This window comes from Olea europaea, chromosome 3 (assembly GCF_002742605.1).
Source record: "Olea europaea var. sylvestris chromosome 3, O_europaea_v1, whole genome shotgun sequence".
Taxonomy (NCBI): domain Eukaryota; kingdom Viridiplantae; phylum Streptophyta; class Magnoliopsida; order Lamiales; family Oleaceae; genus Olea; species Olea europaea.
The window spans coordinates 21,949,035-21,968,983 of record NC_036239.1 but is presented as its reverse complement, the minus strand read 5'-3'; the positions used below and the strand labels follow the sequence as shown (position 1 = coordinate 21,968,983).

The following is a 19,949-nucleotide window of genomic DNA, read 5'->3' as shown; positions in this document are numbered from 1 at the left end:
TGTATTCTCCCCTTATGTTTAGTGAAGTTCGTCGTCTCTGCCCATGTGCTAAAGTGCCAATCCACGTAAATTCTTTGTATTTTATCTCCTTTACATTTTGCCTCGAACTCAATATGGGGTATCCACACAACAATCTAGGTTTCAAAGTTTTATAATTCTTTCGTATTAAACCATTTCATCTAAAAAGTTTAAACTTTGAGAAAAGTAAATTGTCTTCTAACACACACTTCGCAAGCATGCCACATTCATTTTTCTTCAAAATCGCACAATTTTAAAAGATGGTTGGATGGTAAGACTTGAAAACTTATGTCTATGCAAGTGAAACTGATTTTTATGCTGTTCCCTCGAAAATTTTCAGGATCTCGCGAGAGCCTTTGTTCAGGTTCTTGGTAATGAAAAAGCAAGCAAGCAAATATTTAACATCTCCGGTGAGAAATATGTTACCTTTGATGGATTAGCTAAGGCATGCGCTAAGGTTAGTCTGACTAATAAATATATTCCTGAAAGAAGAGAGTGTCTTGTGGCTTACTGGCAACGAAGTCATTGTCTATATGTTTCTAACAGGCCGCTGGATTCCCTGAGCCTGAGATAATTCACTACAACCCCAAGGAGTTCGATTTTGGTAAAAAGAAACCATTTCCTTTCCGTGACCAGGTAAATTTGTGTTATAAGCCTATTGAAGATCAGATATCAAAACACATTTTAATGGTGATCAAATATTGAGAGACAAATTTCATTCTGTTAAAAATTTCCTTGTTTATTTTCATATGTAAAATCTTAAATTTTCTTAATGTAAATGCAGCATTTCTTTACATCAATTGAAAAGGCAAAGAGTGTGCTGGGGTGGAAACCAGAATTCAACTTGGTGGAAGGTCTTGCAGATTCTTACAACCTAGACTTTGGTCAGGGGACATTTAGGAAAGAAGCTGATTTCGAGACAGACGATATTATTCTTGGAAAAAGTCTTGTTCTCCAGAGTTAGGTCATTGGTTTCTCTTCTATTGATTTTATCCTTTCTTTTATCATGGTCGTGCTCTTTCGCAAGTTCAATATTTATTTGTATATGCAAATTTGTGTTCCCTTCTTTTCCTTTGTTTTTCTTGCATTTTTTATTTTTTGATCTAGTGATTCTTCGTGCATTCTTGAGATTAATGCTAATTCCTCGGCTTAACAATACTAGTCAATGTCTTGAAACACAGATAATACTAGTCAACTTCATTGGAAACCAAGAAAATCAATTGAAAAGCAGTTCAATTATGAGTTAAACCGTTCATTAATTAACCTATATATAAGTTACAAATATGACACACTTTTTGGACACCTTCGAATCTGTTGTAAATACTTTTACGATGGTTCAAGAGCCGGTGTAAATATATGTAAATAATAAGTTACGAGTAGCTTTTTAAATGGTTTGAAATACTTTCAGGGTGACAAGTTAAAAAAAAAATGCCTCCATATCGGGAAGAAGTAAGATTAAATATCACAATGAGATATGTGCTATCGTTAAATATGTTCATGTAAAATTTTACATCGGTTAGATCCAAAATAATAATAATAATAAACAAACGAGATCTTGAACTTATAAATTGAATTACTTGGGAACTTCAAGCAGAATCACCATAAATGGAATCAAAACTTTACAATGCATCAATGGTATTACTACATGATGAGTTGTCTGACGTCCCTTAAAAATATAGAATTAAAATATTAAATTTAATTAGACCGAAATAAATGAGCAAAGACCGCAAATCCTCATTTAAATTAAACTACAATAAGTCCAATTGATTACATTATATATTGTTTCATAGAGTTAAGAATCAATATCTTTATTTCATTCTTATACTTTGTTGATTCATCTACTTTAAGGAATGTTAGACAATGAAAATAAAGTTGAAGATTGGGAGTCCATAACCTAATCAAGAAATTGTAAAGTTTTAGTAAGTAGTTGAGCCTCTTTGATAGAATTTATTTGAGAATAATGAGTTATTGAATAGTATTTTTTTAGAAAATCTGTGGTTAAAAAATAAGAAAAACTTTATTGGTTTGTGTGTAGAATATTTTATTGTGTGAATATATGGTGGAGAATGATCATGCAGCAAACAATTTAAATTTTTAAAGGGTGAAATATATGGGCTAATTATCCCACCATTTAAATTTTAATAATTCTATGAAGCCAAGTTGGTGCTAAACTCTTAGTCGAGATGTCAATTAAGCTGCTTGTTTGTTTAATTTTTCTTCAACATGATGATGCTTAGTTGACTTTTAACCTTGTTATGGAAAAAGAGTTATTGTTTGAATTATTTTACTTGTACAATCTTTGTGTACGTCATGGTTAATATTGTGTGAGGTGTAAAAAATCGAGGTTGTTGATTGTTCTTGTTAAAATCAATGGCAATATAATGTACTACATCACACAATATTAAACAAACAAAAAAAAAATCGTTTACCATGAATGTACACCAAACAAAACCGATTTTGTTTACACATTATTCCCTTTTCTTTTTTTATTCTTTTTTTTTTAATCAAGGTGTCCGCCTTCGACGACTATTCCTTAGGTCTGTGATCCGGCCCCCTCTTCACACAGACCAGTTAAACCGTGGGATGTGCCTCCAACTAACCAGGGTCCGAACACCTCTCCAACTGGACTGTCAAAGTGCCTAGTGAGCCAACTCATGTTGCGTCTTGCCTTCCAAGACACTCCTGCCTTCCAGTATGTGCCTTGCCTTCCAAGAGCCCTAAGAATCAAACCCACGATCTCTGATCTGCCAGTTTTGAGAGAATCCGTCCTTTGCCAGTGGAGAAGTGTCCCGGGGGGCATTACACATTACTCCCTTTTGAATAGGAGGAATGCATTATGTTAAAAAACTGCATTAGAATATATAGTGGAATTTTTATTAAATTCAAAAAATTACTTAAAAGTAAATAAGTAAGTTTTAAATTTTTAGGTTCAAAATAAGTAATTTTTAATTGTAAAGGACAAATATGTAACTTTTTAAAACACGTTTGAGTTTGCTTGCATATGACTTCTGTTACACCCCTAACTGAACCACTTCGAAAAGTCCACCACCACATCATACGAGGTGTGGAACGCTCATCCGAAATGGTTCCGAAGTGACTTCACCAATGGAGATGATCTGCTATCACTATACGAGGCATAGGTAATCCTGCAGGACTGACTGAAACGCCCTCTCCCCCTGAATTCGAGGCGAAATGAACCCTAGGGACCTCGGCCAGGAGATCTATCGCAAATTTCAGAATGAGATCTTTGTCAAGATCTTTTCTGCCCCAAGGTTTAAAGTGATTTGACGTCTCCATGAGACTAGTTGATGTGACCTATCAACTTTATGTCAACTCAATCTATAGACGCGGCTGATTGACGCCTATGAGCAGACGCCTCATACCGTTCAGATATAAACACGTGTCTCACATCCAACGGCTCTCCTCACCTATAAATACCCAAGGCTTGGCAAGAGGTGAAGGTAATGAAACTCTTTCTACTTAACACTCCATAGCAAGCAAACATATATTCTCCTCCCCACTATTTTGCACAACATTGGTACTGTTCGGATCACCTGAGCCTAACATGACCGTCAGAGTGTATACGGCCGCCGTCGCCCCCGCTGGTTCTGGCCGTGTGCATCTGACCGTGCGTTGATTGTGCGCAAGGAGAAATACGTGGAGTGGCTATCGGTTGGCCACGTGGAGGGTCCAATTTTCGAGATCAACAGATTGGCGCCATCTGTGGGAACTTCCCGTTCAAAGTTCTGCATTATCCAACGGAGAAAACACCAGAAAACTAGCGACTTACCCTGAAAATGGCACTTTGTTGAAAAAGAACATAGTCGAGTTATATCCCAAATTCTCATCACCATGAAGACGACAACCCCATAAGAAAGGCCTCTGAAGAGAAGGTGCTCCATAACAATGTCACTCACCAGAGACCCCATCACCGGCGTCACCGAGGTGAAAGAACAGCCGTGCTCATTGAAAGGATGGGTCAAATAGCGGCAGGCATGAGAGACATCGCAGCTCAGAATATGACTCTGCATGAATTTCTCATGCAAGCCCAAGGTCAACAGAGCTATCAAATACCCCAAGGATCTTACCCACTGCAGGAAGCCCCTGTATCTCGTTCCCGAGGCCATATAAGCCGACACAAAGAATGCCCCCTCGAAAGAGAAGTGGGCGCAGAAGCCACATCTTATGTGCAAGGAAGCCAGCCAGCAAAACCACAGCTAGGGGACAATTCCCCTCAAGAATATGAAGAATAAAGGTCAGTAAGCGTCTTCGACCGAATAGGATAGGATCCTAGTAATAGGGCCCGCTCAGTGCGAAGATCAATTCGGCAAGACCAGGAATAAGAACAGGTGCCTCCTCCTAGAAATAGGAGGGATAGAAGGGATCTAGTCGATTGGGAAAGCCGAGGAGAAGCACCTCCACCTCCCCAGGATATTCAGGATGATGAAGGGTCAGATGGGCTCTGTCGATCTTATGAAATCGATGACGATGATGATAACATCCCTTTTTCAAGGGAGATCCGAAGCTTCCCAATGCCGACGAACTCCATGCCCTCTAAGATCCCCAAGTATGAAGGAAAGGAGGACCCGGAGTAGCACCTCACCAAGTACATGACACAGATGAGCCTCAGGGGAACCTCACCTACTTTGAAATGTAGAGCCTTCCACTTAACACTGGGTGGAGCTGCTGAAGTATAGTATAGCAGACTTCCTCCCCTGAGCATTAGGAGTTGGCCAGATTTGAAGAAGGCATTTTTAAACCAATACCTCTCATGCAGGGAATGAGAGACCCCAGTGCAACTCCTGCAAGATATGAGGCAAGTCCCTGGAGAGATGCTGAAAAGCTATCTCGCCAGGTTTACAGACGAAATCACATACTGCGAACAGGTTACTGACAAAGAAGCCCTTTCGGCTCTGAAAGGCGGCCTCAACATGAACACTTTGTTCTGGAGGGACGTGCGCAGCAAGAATCCTGCCACCTATGACGAGCTGGTGGAAATGATGAAAGTGGAAATCGTCAGTGAGGAAATGATTAATCACCGAAACCGTGCCGCGCAATGACTCCCTCCGCCTCAGGGCAGGTAGGTCGAGGACCCGCAGCGCACCTTGTCACTCAGCAATGGACTCAAGCAAGTCATACAATAGCTCCCACCTCTAGACAAGCACTGGCTTCCGCCACATTGAATGCAGTGCCGGTATTGGCATACGAGAATGCTCCTGGAGAAGTAGGACCATCAGAAAGAGCTGATAGTAAGAAGAAGAAGAAGAAGCGATCAAACAAGCCTTTTGGAAGGGGCAAGGTTCTGCACTTTCCAACAACTCTATGGGCATGACACTAGTGAGTGCCGAGACGCTAATCAACACTCGGATCGAAACAACCCACATCCTTCCAGCAGGAGCGAATATCCTTGCAGATCCGCCTCCCTGAACAGGAGAGAGAGGGCATAGAGAACAATCACCCCAGAAAAGAGAATCAAGGGACCGAGAACAGTCTAGACAGAGAGATCAGGCCCCATTCTCTGGGAGCCAAGTCGTCAGGGAGATCGACACAATCATTGGGGGACCTCACATCGGTGGCAACATCAGGAACGCCCAAAGGAATTATACAAGGGAAGTAAAAGACTCGCCAATAATTACCTACATTGTCAACGAGTCACAAGCGGCCAACAAGATGGCCTCAATCACCTTCTCCCAGGAAGATACAGAAGGAATTCACCACCCCCATAGTGATGCATTGGTTGTAAGAGCCGTAGTGGCTAGAAACAGACTCAAGCGCATGCTCGTCGACAATGGAAGTTCGGTGAACAACTGTTCGGCTCCATCTTCGACAAAATGCAAATTGAACATGGGTTGATCCCCATGACCGACCCACTATTTGGATTTACTGGAGACAACATCGTCCTACGAGGGTGGATCACTCTGCCCGTCGAGATGGGTTCAGCACCCCTAGTGGCTCAACACTTCATGGAATTCTTAGTGGTAGACCACAGATCGGCCTATCATGGAGTATTGGGCAGACCCGCTTTGAAAGATCTTTGGGCCGTCACATCCATCCACTACTTGTGTATGGAATTCCCAACTGAACATGGGATTGCTACGGTCCGAGGCGACCAGGTGGGTTTCAGAGCATGTTACTTGAACTCTTTGAGAAAGTCGGAGCCCCGAACTGTTAACGTGATCATAACTGAAGTTGCCAATGAAGCCAGTATGGACGTGGAAATGCTCGACACCCCTGAACAAGGGCATACCTCCGAACAGGAGGAAGACATTAACATGGAAGAGGCCCCTGAACAAGGACACCTTCTTGTTGAGTTAGATCCCCGGATAATTGACTCTGAACCAAATGCAACCCCAATAGAAGAACTAGAAACTTTCTCCGCCAACCCAGAGGACCCTAGTCAGGTCTTGCGAATAGGAAAGGCACTGCCCCCTGAAACAAAAGAGCAGATGATAAGTTTCCTGAAAAGGAACTTGGATGTCTTCGCTTGAAAGCATGAGGATATGGTGGGAATAGATCCAATGATCAGTTGCCACTATCTTAACATCAACTCCTCCTATGTCCCTCATCGGCAGAAAAGACTTTCCCTCAACCCAGAAAGGTACGAGGCTCTCAAAGACGAAGTAGGCAAGCTTAGCCGCAGTGGTTTCATAAGGGAAGCCATCTACCCGAATTGGATATCCAACCCGGCCCTGGTGAAAAAGCCCAGCGGGAAGTGGAGGATGTGCGTAGACTTCACCAACTTGAATAAGGCGTGCCCTAAAGACAGCTTCCCACTTCCAAGAATAGACCAACTTGTGGATTCCACTGCTGGACGTGAACTATTGAGCTTCATGGATGCATATTCAGGGTACAATCAGATACACATGTTCCGACCTGATGAGGAAGCTACATCATTCATCACAGACAGAAGACTACTGCTACAAAGTCATGCCCTTTAGATTGAAAAATGTCGGATCCACATATCAGAGACTGGTCAACATGATGTTTGCCGAACTCATTAGCAAAACCATGAAGATCTACGTGGACGGCATGCTAGTCAAAAGCCTCCAGGCAAGCGAACACGTAAGTCACCTCGACAAAACCTTTCAGATACTTAGAAAATATAAGATGAAGTTGAATCCCCTCAAGTGCACCTTTGGGTGGCTTCGGGTCAGTTCTTGGGGTATATTGTTAACCAAAGCGGAATTGAAGTCAATCCAGTAAAGATAACAGTCTTGCCAGAAATGAGGTCACCTTAGAAACCAAAGGAGGTCCAAAGCCTCAATGGTCGAATAGCCGCACTCAGTTGTTTCATCTCCAGGGCCACTGATAAGAGCTTACCCTTCTTCAAGGTGCTTAAGCAAGGAAAGAGATTTCAATGGACGTCTGAGTGCGAAGAAGCCTTCCACGCGTTGAAAAAACACCTTGGAGAGGCGTCCCTTTATTCAAAACCTCAACCCGAAGAGTCTCTGCTGCTGTCTTTGGCAGTATCGGACGTGGTGGTCAGCGTTGTCCTAGTCAGAGAAGAAAATGAACGATAGTTGCCAGTGTACTACGTCAGCAAAGCACTCCTCCTAGCTGAAACACGGTACCTAGATGTGGAGAAATTGACACTTGCCCTCATCACAGCCTCAAGGAAACTGAGGCCATACTTCCAGTCCCACTCGATCGACGTTCTCACCAATTTCCCATTGAAACAAGTGCTGCAAAGGACAAACGCATCAGGACGCCTGCTAAAATGGGCAATCGAGCTCAGCGAGTTCGACATACTGTTCCGACCTTGACATGCCATCAAGGGCTAGGCTCTTGTAGATTTTGTGGTTGAGTTCGTGAAAACTCCGAAAATCGAGGCAATAATGGAACCAGCTGAGCCCCCAACATGGAAACTATTCGTAGATGGATCCTCAGGAGAGGCGGGCTCCGGGGCAGGAATTGTCTTGGAAAGCCCGGAGGGTCACAAGCTAAATTGCACAGTAAGGTTCGGCTTCAAAGCCTCGAACAATACTGCCGAATATGAAGCCCTTCTAACAGGCCTTAGACTGGCAAGAGAAATACAGGTCAGAAGGCTCGTAGCCAACAACGATTCTCAACTGATAGTGAATCAGGTCAGTGGAAGCTTTGCGGCCAAAAACAACAGCATGGTTGCATACTTGAAATTGGTTCTGGACCTAGTCCCTCAGTTTGAAAGGTTCGAACTGATTCAAGTCCCACGTCTAGAGAATACACATACAGACGCCCTTTCAAAATTGGCCAGCAGCTAGGATTCTGAACTATTAAAGGTCGTCCCTATTGAACACTTGTCGAAGTCGAGGTACTTTGGATAGTAGGCACCCCATTATGGATGTTGCCCATCATCCCCTATATAAAGGATCAAACACTACCTGCTTCTCGAAGCGAGGCGAGGAAGTTGAGGAGAAGGGCTACGCACTTCGTCCTGAAAGAGGATATGCTCTACAAAAGAGCCTTCGCCTCACCACTTCTCCGATGTGTGGGAGGCGAAGAGGCCACATATATACTTAGGGAAATCCATGAGTGAATCTGCGGAAATCACTCTGGAGGAGCGGCCCTGGCATACAAAGTTCTCTGTCAAGGCTACTTTTGGCCAATCCTGAAAAGGGATGCTTGCCAGTTTGTCCAATAATGTGACAAGTGCCAGCACTTCTCGAATATTCAAAGACAGCCTTCTCAGAACCTCTCCGTAGTAACCAGCCCATGGCCATTCGCCAAGTGGGGTATCGACTTCATTGGTCAACTCCCTAAAGGAAGAGGAAGCGCAACCTTCACCATTGTCACCATTGACTACTTCACCAAATGGGTCAAAGCTAACCTCTTGCGAAGATCAACGAGACAAATACTACAAAATTCATCTGGAAGAATATCATTTGCAGGTTCGATATTCCCCACTCCTTAGTGTCCGACAATGGGAAACAATTCGACAATAGGAAAATGCGAGAATTGTGCGACGAATTGGGGATAAAAAAGAATTTCTCAACGCCTCATCACTATCAAGAAAATGGACAAGTTGAGGTAGTAAACAAAACCATCAAGCATACCCTGAAAAGGAAGTTTGATACCTCAAAGAGGGCTTGGGTCGATGAACTTCCCCACGTCCTCTAGGCCATGTGAACCACAAGTCGAACTGCAATTGGGAAAACACCATTCTCAATGACCTACAGGGCCGAGGCCATGAGCCCGGTCGAGGTCGTGGTCCCATCGCACCGTCGAATACATTTCAATGAGATCGGTAACGACAAGGCTCGAGTGAACGAACTCCACCTCCTTGAAGAAAGGAGGGATACCTCCTAGGTGAATTTGGCAAAGTATCATAGGAAGATGACCCGCTATTATAACTCCAAGGTCAGAAATCGAACTCTTCGCCTGGTAGACCTCGTCCTCATAAGGGTCTTCTAATCATCAAAGCTAATCGGGTCAGGAGTGTTTGGACCGAACTGGGAGGGTCCTTACCGCATCCGCAGGGAATCCCGACCTGGCACTTTCGAAATTGAAGACAAGGCAGAGAAAGCACTACCTCATCAATGGAACATTGAACACCTAAGAAAATATTATCAGTGATGAGTTTTTGTTTCGATCCGATCTCAATGTTGTCTAATAAGTGTATGTCCCGATCCTATTTCATTTATAATTTTCCTATCTTACTGAGCGCTGAAAATGCCTCGGTAATGGGTAATGTAACTTTTTTAAGTATTGATACTTCAGTTCTTTGTCACATCGGTTAGCAAATTGTTACCTCAGTTCCTCAATATGTTTACTTGAGTGATCCCATCTCCTGTCATTAACTGATTATTGTTAAGAAGCACTTGATTATTACTTAAGTGATCCGATCTTCTGACTATTTTTAAGAGGCGCTTGATGATTACTTAAGTGATCCGATGTTCTGATTATTGTTAAGAGGCGCTTAGCCTTAAGTGATTGTCATTCATATATGTATAAACAGATCAATACGATAAGAAAGTAGAAGCAACAACACTTAGTAAAAAAATTTCATTTCATTCACCTCAAATTTACAGAAGAGGCCGAAGCCATTACAAAATAAGCCCTACTCTACAGGAGGCCCTTCCCCGCCCGCCTCGGGGGCTACTGGAGTATCCTCGACAAGCCTATTAGGCTGGCCTCCAGTAGGTCCCCAAAACTCTACCTGTAAAGAGGAGATGTCCAAAGTAGGGTGAACCTCTTTCAATCGACCCAATATGCCTTGGGCACTCCAGGAGGCCCAAAAATTTGCAAAGTCGTTGTACAGAGGATGCTCCTCGAAGTGGTCAATGAAATTTTGAATAGCCACTTCCCCTGCTGACTTCAGTTCCTCCTTCAAGGAGGTAATTTCCTCAGATTGGGCCTCCACCCTCTGCCTCAGCTTCGCCCTTTGTTTGTTGGAGGCCCCCAGAGCCTCCGTGGCGAGCCGGTGGTGCTCATTGGCGTGATCCACTCTTCGGGTCATGGCTGCCACTTGACACTTCACCTCGTAAAGCTCCTTCTTCAGCCACTTTGTGTCCCCTTTGGCAGTCGTCAACTGGGCCTCAGCTTCCTTTCTCCCTTTCTCTTCCTCCGTGGCCTTGGCCCGGGCCTCCCTCACCGCGTCCCCATATTGCATCGCCTCCTCGAGGCATTTGGCGAGGTCCTCCCTATTGGCATTGAGGTCTTTCACCAAGCCTTCGAGCTGGATGCTGGTGCTCAGAGCCTGGGCCACGCAGGCACTGTTAGCTGCCACTAAGTCCTCGGCTATGCAAAAGGTGGTATGGTCCCTCAATTCTTCGATCCAGTACTTATTGTGGACCACTACCACTGCAGCCGTTTCCGGGGAGAGAGCCTCCAGCACTTCCTTTACTGTCTCCTCGGAGTTCGTGCCCAAGAAGTCCACCTCCTTTGAGGGACGGGCTCTCTTCCTCTTAGGCTGCCCCGGCACCTGGACGAGAGGAACAACAGCAACTGGTGCCTTGGCCGGGGTAGGGAAAGCCTCTAGTGGCGTGGATGTCTTCTTCAGATGGCCACCCCGATAGGAATTGTGGTTTGCCTCAGAACAAAGGGTGGCCTCGTCACCGTTGGCCGCTTTGAAGGGGCAGCAGGTTTTTTGCCCTTACAAACCAAATTGGCCTCGGGATCCTCGGGCACCTCCTCCTCCGTTGGGGGCGGGAGCCCATTGCTGGTATCCACTAAGTCCTCCATTTGCTTCTTATAGGAGGAGGAGGAGGTCTTCAAGGCCCTCGCCTCGGCCATCATCTTTTGTATTGTTTTGAAGTCGGGCTGGAGAGGCATCTTCTTATTGAAGTTATCTACAAGAAATAAGTAAATTAGTACAACTGTAAACGACTCGGAAGTACTGAAAGGTATTCACTTCGAGATATTACCTTGTGAGGCCATCAGGTCATTCGTCACAAAATGGAGGTTCTTTCTGATCAGCCGATGGAACGACCTCTTCTTCGGAAGCAACTGATAGATGACGCAGATGATCTTGAAGTCGTCGAAGGACAGCTCACACCGAGGAAGAGTGCCTTCAAAAAATGAACATAAATGTTAGTTATAATCTGAATCGAAGAGAAATAAACAAGAAATACAACTACAATACTCACTAAGAGACGAGTACTTCGTGGGGACCGTAAGAGGTGCCAGGGGGTCCCCCTCCATCGTGTCCCATCTCCCGATAGTCCAGCACCACGAGCTCTTCCACTCCTTGATGGAGCTCGACAGATCGAGCACAAATGGAGTGTGGAAACCCCAAGAGGTCAGGTAATACCAGCCCCTGGTCTTATCCCCCCGACTGTTACTTTTGGAATATAGAGGGTCTGAAAAATGGAAAAGGACATCTCCACTCTTAGTGATGCCTCTTTCCATAACATCCAGGAGCCCACCATTTGGCTCCAGGAGTTCGGGTTCAGTTGGGTCGGTGCTAAGCCATAAGACCTAAGCACCATCCGAAAAAATGGGTGAATTGGAAGTCTAAGACCGACCCTAGGGATCGCCTCGCTTATCGCCACGCACCCTGGCCTAGGGTAGCATGCCCTCTCTTCAGGCTCGAGTAGGATCAGGTCTACACTATCGGGTATCCTATATTCAGTTCTAAGTCTTTCTAGGTCGGCCCCCTTTAGCTTGGAGGGGTAATCCGACGCCCCCAATGCACGGAGGTATCTACTGGGCTATCCGGCCTCTTCCAAATGTTCTCCCTCCCAAGTATCGCTTCGACTACTTCAGAGGAGGTCACCACAATTGGCTCGTCTATCCGTACTAACTCCAGCCCCATCCCTGAACTAGCACTACCCTCAGAAGCCATTTTTTAGAAAGGAAATGTCTCAAAATATTTACTGAAACTTACGAGTTTGAGTGTTCCCCAGCTGGAAATGGTCAAAAAGTGGTGTGTGGTCGTCGGAAAATCAAATTTCTCGTCGAAAATGCTTGAAGAATGCCGGAAATCGCAAAGAGGTTTGAGAGCAATGGGATTTTCTATTTTCGCAAGAGTAAAAAACTCTGAAAACGCTCAAGTCCGCTTTTTATAGAGCGCTCCAACTATTCTCCACCGTTAAATTCAAATATAATCAATCTTGGCCGCCCGTCGCATCATCAATCTAGGCCGTTGAAATGAAATGCCAAATTTGATCTACGTCTAAAATTTTACTGTGACCCTCACGCTCGCATATAACGCGTTACCTCGGTCACCACCAGTCATCAACAATAAGTAGCTGCATCAGCCTTTTAGGAGAATGGGCGCTGCATCCAACTGTCACCTTAGAAATACGCAGCAACTGTCAAATCATTTAACGTCAAATACGCCCACCTCGAGTCGAGCTCCTCACCCAACTTTACAAAGTTTAGGCGCACCTGACGCGGAGTCCCTTGTGGGTCATCGCCTTAGTCGCTGCGTTTTCTCCTAAACTTTACAAAGTTTTAGCCATCTTCCAACGCGTCGTCCCTTGTGGGTCAGCGCACCGGTGGCAGATGAACTCCTCACTCAACTTTACAAAGTTTAGGAGCACCTGGCGTGGAGTCCCCTGTAGGTCATCGCCTCGGTCGTTGCGTTCCCTCCTAAGCTTTACAAAGTTTTAGCCATCTCCTAATGCGTCGTCCCCTGTGGGTCAGCGCACCGGTGGCAGATGAGCTCCTCACTCAACTTTATAAAGTTTAGGCGCACCTGATGCGGAGTCCCCTATGGATCATCGCCTCTGTCGCTGCGTTCCCTCCTAAGTTTTACAAAGTTTTAGCCATCTCCCAACGCGTCGTCCCCTGTGGGTCAGCGCACCGGTGGCAAATGAGCCCTTCACTCAATTTTACAAAGTTTAGGCGCACCTGGCGCGGAGTCCCCTGTGGGTCATCGCCTCGATCGCTGCGTTGACCATCTCCCCACGCATTGTCCAACTCGTCAGCACCTCGACCTCACATAAATTTTTTCCCTCACTCATTGGCGAAGATTTAGCGCATCTGCCTAGGATCAACGCTTCGGTGAACACAGAAAATCAACCCTCAAGTTATCACAAGTCACGGTCCCCATCCCGAGGCGCACATACTCAATCGGGAAGACAAGTCCACCCATAATATAAATATTCGTACTTGGACTTGGGGGATCACTGTTACGCCCCTAACTAAACCATTTCGGAAAGTCCACCACCACATCATACGAGGTGTGGAACGCTCATCCGAAATAGTTTCGAAGTGACTTCACCAATGGAAACGATCTGCTATCACACTACGAGGCATAGGTAATTCTGCAGGACTGATCGAAGCGCCCTCGCCCTCGCCCCCTGAATCCGAGGTAAAATAAACCCCGGGGACCTCTGCCAGGGGATCCACCGCCAATTTCAGAATGAGATCTTTATCAAGATCTTTTTTACCCCTAAGGTTTAAAGTGATTTGATATCTCCATGAGGCTAGTTGATGTGACCTATCAACTTTATGTCAACTCAACTCGGGAGAAGTAACCACCTGCCCACACTCTATAGACGCGGTTGATTGACGCTTATGAGCAGACGTCTCATACTGTTCAGATGTACACACGTGTTTCACATCCAACGATTCTCCTCACCTATAAATACTCAAGGTTTGGCAAGAGGCGAAGGTAATGAAACTCTTTCTACTTAGCACTCCATAGCAAGCAAACATATATTCTCCTCCCCACTATGTTGCATAACCTTGGTACTGTTCCGATCACCTGAGCCTAACTTGACCGTTGGAGTGTGTACGGCCGCCGTCGCCCCCGCTGGTTCCGGTCGTGTGCATCTGACCGTGCGTTGATTGTGCGTAGGAAGGAATACGTGGAGTAACTATCGATTGACCACGTGGAGGGTCCAATTTCAAGGTCAACAACTTCTTTGAGTCGATCTAATTAGTTTTAAGAAAGATATTTGTTACCATATAAATAGTTCGTGTTCAATAAAGCTTCAAAAAGTAATTCGTATTTTACATTCAAAATAATTACTTATAAGTAAACTTTTTAAGCTTTAGCCACACGCTCTCTTCTGGTCGTTGCTCTCCCGCCATTTTTCTCATCTCCATTCCCCATTCCAAGTGCGCTCTCTCACTTTGTTCTTTGGTTGATTTTTCTCCGCTGCTCCCTCCCTCTTAAAGGTAACTTCTTTCGAACTTAAATTATTATGGTGTTTTGGCTACAAGATCAGTAGGAATTTTCATTTCGTTTTATAGAACTTCGAATTTTTTTTACATGTAATGGATTTGATATACTTGTTTCATTCCAGACTACATGGTGGTACAATTATTGTTATTTCTTTATTTGTTAACTTAATTGTTTATTTGCAATGAAAATTAAACTTTAGGTTGGATTCCTTGATTAGAAATTCACATTATCTATCCCAAGTACTTGTATAGATTCAAATCCTACTGTATATCCCTCGAATGTATTACGGGGTCATACCATATTCAACAATATAATTTTCCTTATCACTCATGTTGTAATTATTTCTATGATTTCCACTCCTAAATTAGCCTCAGTTTCTCTTTCACGTGTACTATATAAGTCTTGTGAACATTCATTCAAAGTTAATGAGAATTATTTCATTCACATATCAACTGTAACAGAATGTGTGTAGTGAACATTCATTCAAAGTTAATGAGAATTATTTCATTCACATATCAACTGTAACAGAATGTGTGTATATTTTGTATATTGTACTCTGTTAATAGCTCATTTTCAATTCGATTGGGCTTCTCCTATTGGTTTAATAGAGCTGAGTGGTTCTATGATTATGGATCTATTACTAGTTTTTAATATTTTATTGCATTATTTATTAATTCAATTAATCCCATTATGTATTTATTTATCCCATTAGTTAAATTCTAGGTTTCATACTCTATTAATTTCTCTATTGGGATAGTTGAATTGAATAGGTCTGTCTTTGCTTTGGTACAGTAACTCTGTTCCTTAATTAGTATTATTCAACAGAGAAGGTCCTTCCAACTCTGTTTGGGAATAACTAAATAGGTTTTAATGGCTAACCCTACCACTTTTGATACATAGAACTTTATAGCACCCCTTTTTTAACCACCTAGTGTTTTTGCTACAATTGAACTTGATAAAATGAAGAAGAGGATGTGTAGAAATTTTTATTTCTTTTTATAGAACTTTGAATTTTTTACATGTAATGAATTTCATGCACTTGTTATTCAAGATGATGTTATGGTGGTTTATTGTGTTTATTTGTCAATTTAATTAACTGAGTTAATTGTTTATTTGCCCTGAAAGTAAATTTTAAGTTTAGAGAATTAGAATATTACACTCTCTCCCCTAAGTACTTGTATGTATTAGTATAAGAACTTTACTATTTGTACACTGATTTTTGACACTTTGCTTAACAATTGCATTGTTGTCAAGTGTCAGTTGGATGAAAAAATTGTTTGAAATTTAAATTGTCCAATAGGATAATGATACGTGATAAAATGTAAACTAAAGTGTACACCATAATGTACATGTAGCAAGGTTCTTAGTATAAAGTGTTATAGGAGATTAGAGTCTTACTGTATATAATCAAATACGTGTGTATATTGTATAATGAATGCATTAACAAAGCAAGTCAGAAACTCCTTCAATTTCTCTTGTTCCCTTTCCCAATGTTCATTAACCCTTGTCCAATCCATCTTTGTTGTACTCTCGCTCTCCCTTACTCCCTTCTGAAGTTTCTCTATTTCTTTCGTTGTTTTCGCTTCTCTGATTAGAGGTTGTATGGTGGTTTGATGGCCTCCTGTAATTTTTTAATATCGTGCTGCTTCATTAATAACATACAATAGTATATTCACAAACACAATTTCTATAGGCAAGAATGAGAATTTGGAAGTAGAATTCATGAAATCTGGAAATATAAGATATAATACCTACTGTTACATTCGAACAATGACAATGGATGTGAGATTTAAATTTTTTTTTTCTATTTTGGTCATTCGGTAAAATTTATGACATCACTAAATAATTTTGTTATATACATATTATATACTCATAATATTGAGCTACCGTTTCATTAGACCCATGCTACACAACTGCACTCCTATAGTGTACAGAATAAAGCGATTTGTACGTCAATGTTTGTACATCATGGTTGACATCATACTTTGTGTTAAGATTTGATTGATGAAAAACCTGTTTTTTTTTCTTAATTTCAAATTATGTGTTGTCACGTGGAAGAGTGTAAAATCATGTGTACACTATGATGTACACCAAGCATGAATATTGTTACAGAATGTTGCTATGACTAACTTTTTTTAGCAACCACCGTAGGTGTTATGTCGAAGGTAGGGGTGTAGGAGACGAGCCATTTCAAAAAACCTATTGTGATGGTTTCTTCTCTTTAAGCAAGTTTTTATCTCGAATTTGTTATCTTCTTAATCTTTAATTATAATCCTCTAAGATACATATGGAGAAGAAAGCAGGAAAAGAATTAGAAGCAGCAAGTACATGAAATGGCGGTGAAGTATATATTTCACAATGTTCCTATTTTCAAATTACGTGAAATTGCTATTTGTAGGAATTGGTTCAAATATTAAATGAAAAGGTGTGTAAAAATTGGAAAATGAAAAGGTGAGTAAAAATGGAAAATGAAAAGGTGTGACTACGTGTCAACTTCGACCAAATATTCGGACTCGGACTTGATTCGATGGTCAAATTAAAAAAGTAAATAGACTAACTTATTCTACTCGTCGAGTAGATCGTCGTGGTATATTTGGAATCTCGAAACCAATTCTGGATGAATGAGAGATTGCGGACCAAAGTTGAAAGAAATGAAGTGTTGCAATTTTTCGAAAGGTGCGGATTTTGGCCAACTGTTGCAACTTTTTTGAAATGATGCATGTTTTGGCCCACACTACTTTATTTGCACCATTTCTACATCTATAAATAGAATCCTATGGACATGAATTTAGACACACCAATTGCATTGAGCATTCATTCTCCTCTTGCAATTCTCTTCTTTCTAATTCTATAGCATTTCATACATTTCCTTTGTGGAGGGAAAATTCTGTCAAAAGTTCGTTGGTTTCTTATGGTTTGAAGTGCTGCTACCATAAGTTGTGAATCCATTGTATCTTGGGAGATAAGTGTCATTCACCGTGAGCACCGTAATGGGGTAATTTGTCTTAAGGAAAGAGATAATGTCTCGCCTTGAATTATTCTCTATTTCTACTCCTTCTTAATCTTTGTTTTGCGTAATTTTTATAGCGAAACTCTGTCCAAATTTTCATTCATATAAATTGTGTTTTGATCACACTCTTGCGGGTTAAAACTGGTCAAACAAATATATCAAAAACCAACCCTTACATAACTCTTTTTATAAGTTGTCTCCAATAATCTTAAGACAAAATTGTGTGTCTTTGTGGTTGGTTGTGGACAAACATTACTTTGTTTGAATAGTGCTTTGTGTACTATTCCTCTACCGATATTATCACCATTTTGTTAAACTTCTGTTTGTGTAACAGAAATGACTACCATCGGGACTTCGTCAAGTCAAAATGGTTCCAATAATGTGGTACCACCCGTGGCCATACCGTTGCATAATACTACTATCCTACATAGGGCAAAGTCGAAAAAATGCAGGAGTAGACTTCAAGAGGTGGCAACAAAAGATGTTGTTTTATCTCACCACTCTTAATTTGGCTAAATTTCTAAAGGAAACTGTACCGGCTGTACAAGAAGGAAAAAATAATCGTGAATTGATTATTGCTTCGGATGCATAGAAACACTCTGACTTCCTATGCAAGAACTATATCCTAAACGCGTTGGATAATACACTATATGGGGTGTATAGTTCAAAGGAATCAGCTAAGGAAATATGGGATTTTTTGGAGACAAAATACAAAATTGAGGATGCCGAAACAAAGAAGTTCATTGTTGGCAAATTTTTGGACTACAAGATGGTGGATTCCAAAATCGTAATTAGTCAAGTGCGAGAGATTCAAGTCTTGTTACATGACATCCACGCCAAGAAAATGGAATTGAGTGAATCATTCCAAGTGGCTGCCATTATTGAGAAACTCCCTCCTATGTGAAGAGATTTCAAAAATTACCTCAAGCACAAACACAAGGAAATGAACTTGAAAAAATTGATTGTGCACTTGAGGATTAAAGAGGACAATCGAAAAATCGAACAGAGGTCGGTTGATCAAGATGGTGCAAATTTTGTTGAAATGGAATCAAATGCGACAAATAAGAAACGAATTGCTCCTAATTATGCACCGTGAAGAGACAATTCCAAGAAGGCTAAGAAATTCAAAGGGAATTGTTACAACTGTGGCAAGGCTGGACATCGTTCAAACGAATGTCGAAAGCAAAAGAAAAATGCTTAAGCCCACATAGTTGCAAATAACACTTTATCCGATGGACTGCAAGAAATGAGTTTATCTGCAGTAGTGTCTGAATGCAACATGATTGGAAATACTAGAGAATGATGGATTGACATCGGCGCTACTCGCCATGTGTGTGCGGACAAGGGGATGTTCTCCAACTATCAAGAATTGAATGGAGAACAACTATACATGGAAAATTCTGCAAGTTCTAAAGTTGAAGGACAAGGCAAAGTCACTTTGAAAATGACATCCAGGAAAGAACTCGTCCTCAACAATGTCCTTCATGTGCTGGATATAAGAAAGAATTTAGTGTTAGGGTCTCTACTTAGCAAGAATAGTTTTAAACTTGTATTTGTATCTGATAAATTTGTATTGTCTAAAAATGAGATTTATGTAGGGAAATGATACATGCGTGATGAAATGTTCAAGTTGAACGTTCTTACAATTGTACCGAAGCAAGTCGTTATGAATAAAACTATAAATTCTGTTTACTTGTTTGAGCCTTCATGTTTGTGGCATAGTTGATTAGGACATGTGAATTACAAATCATTGCTCAAACTAATGAATCAAAGTTTAATTTCGGCGCATAAAATCCATCCTAATCATAAATGTGAAATATGTGTTGAAGTAAAATTGGCTAAAACAGCGTTTCATTCAATATAAATGAACACAATCCCTCTTGAATTGATCCATAGCGATATATGCGATCTAAAATTTGTACAAACTCGAGGTGGTAAGAAATACTTTGTGACATTTATTGATAATTGTACAAAGTTTTGCTATGTCTTTCTTTTGAGAAGTAAAGACGAAGCCTTAGATGCATTCAAAACCTATAAGGCTGAAGTTGAAACACAACTTGAAAAATGAATAAAAAATATTCGTAGTGATAGAGAAGGTGAATATGGGGCACCGTTTGAAGACTTTTATTCTGAACATGGAATTGTTCATCAAACAACAACACCTTACTCTCCTCAATCAAATGGTGTTGCAGAGCACAAAAATCGAACACTTAAAGAAATGATGAATGCCATATTAATAAGTTCGGATTTACCATAGAACATATGGGGGGAGGCTATTTTAACGACAAATAGTCTTCTTAATAAAATACCTCTTAAGAAAATGGAAGAGACACCATATGAACTATGGAAATGCTATCCTCCGTTCTA

At 41.8% G+C, this 19,949-nt stretch overlaps 1 protein-coding gene and 1 long non-coding RNA gene across 2 annotated transcripts; both read left to right on the top strand.

Annotated features, from left to right (window-relative positions):
- The first annotated feature begins 322 nt into the window (after window positions 1-322).
- LOC111390279 lies at window positions 323-1,112 on the top strand. Its single transcript, XR_002701883.1, has 3 exons — window positions 323-475; window positions 565-654; window positions 803-1,112. It is a non-coding gene; the product is annotated as an uncharacterized LOC111390279 (long non-coding RNA).
- Window positions 1,113-6,518: 5,406 nt separating this feature from the next.
- LOC111379983 lies at window positions 6,519-7,538 on the top strand. The gene is made up of 4 exons (XM_023003431.1): window positions 6,519-6,767; window positions 6,922-7,068; window positions 7,173-7,246; window positions 7,319-7,538. The coding sequence occupies exons 1-4, from the start codon at window positions 6,519-6,521 to the stop codon at window positions 7,536-7,538; spliced, it is 690 nt and encodes a 229-aa protein (XP_022859199.1).
- The last annotated feature ends 12,411 nt before the right edge of the window (window positions 7,539-19,949 follow it).

Bases quoted from the DNA above. Each gene is read 5' to 3' on its own strand.
- LOC111379983 (XM_023003431.1), top strand. From the start codon at position 6,519: ATGGTGGGAATAGATCCAATGATCAGTTGCCACTATCTTAACATCAAC. The intron at 6,768-6,921 runs GCGTGCCCTAAA...CATTCATCACAG, and splicing joins ACTTCACCAACTTGAATAAG to ACAGAAGACTACTGCTACAA. The intron at 7,247-7,318 runs GTCACCTTAGAA...TTTCATCTCCAG, and splicing joins ACAGTCTTGCCAGAAATGAG to GGCCACTGATAAGAGCTTAC.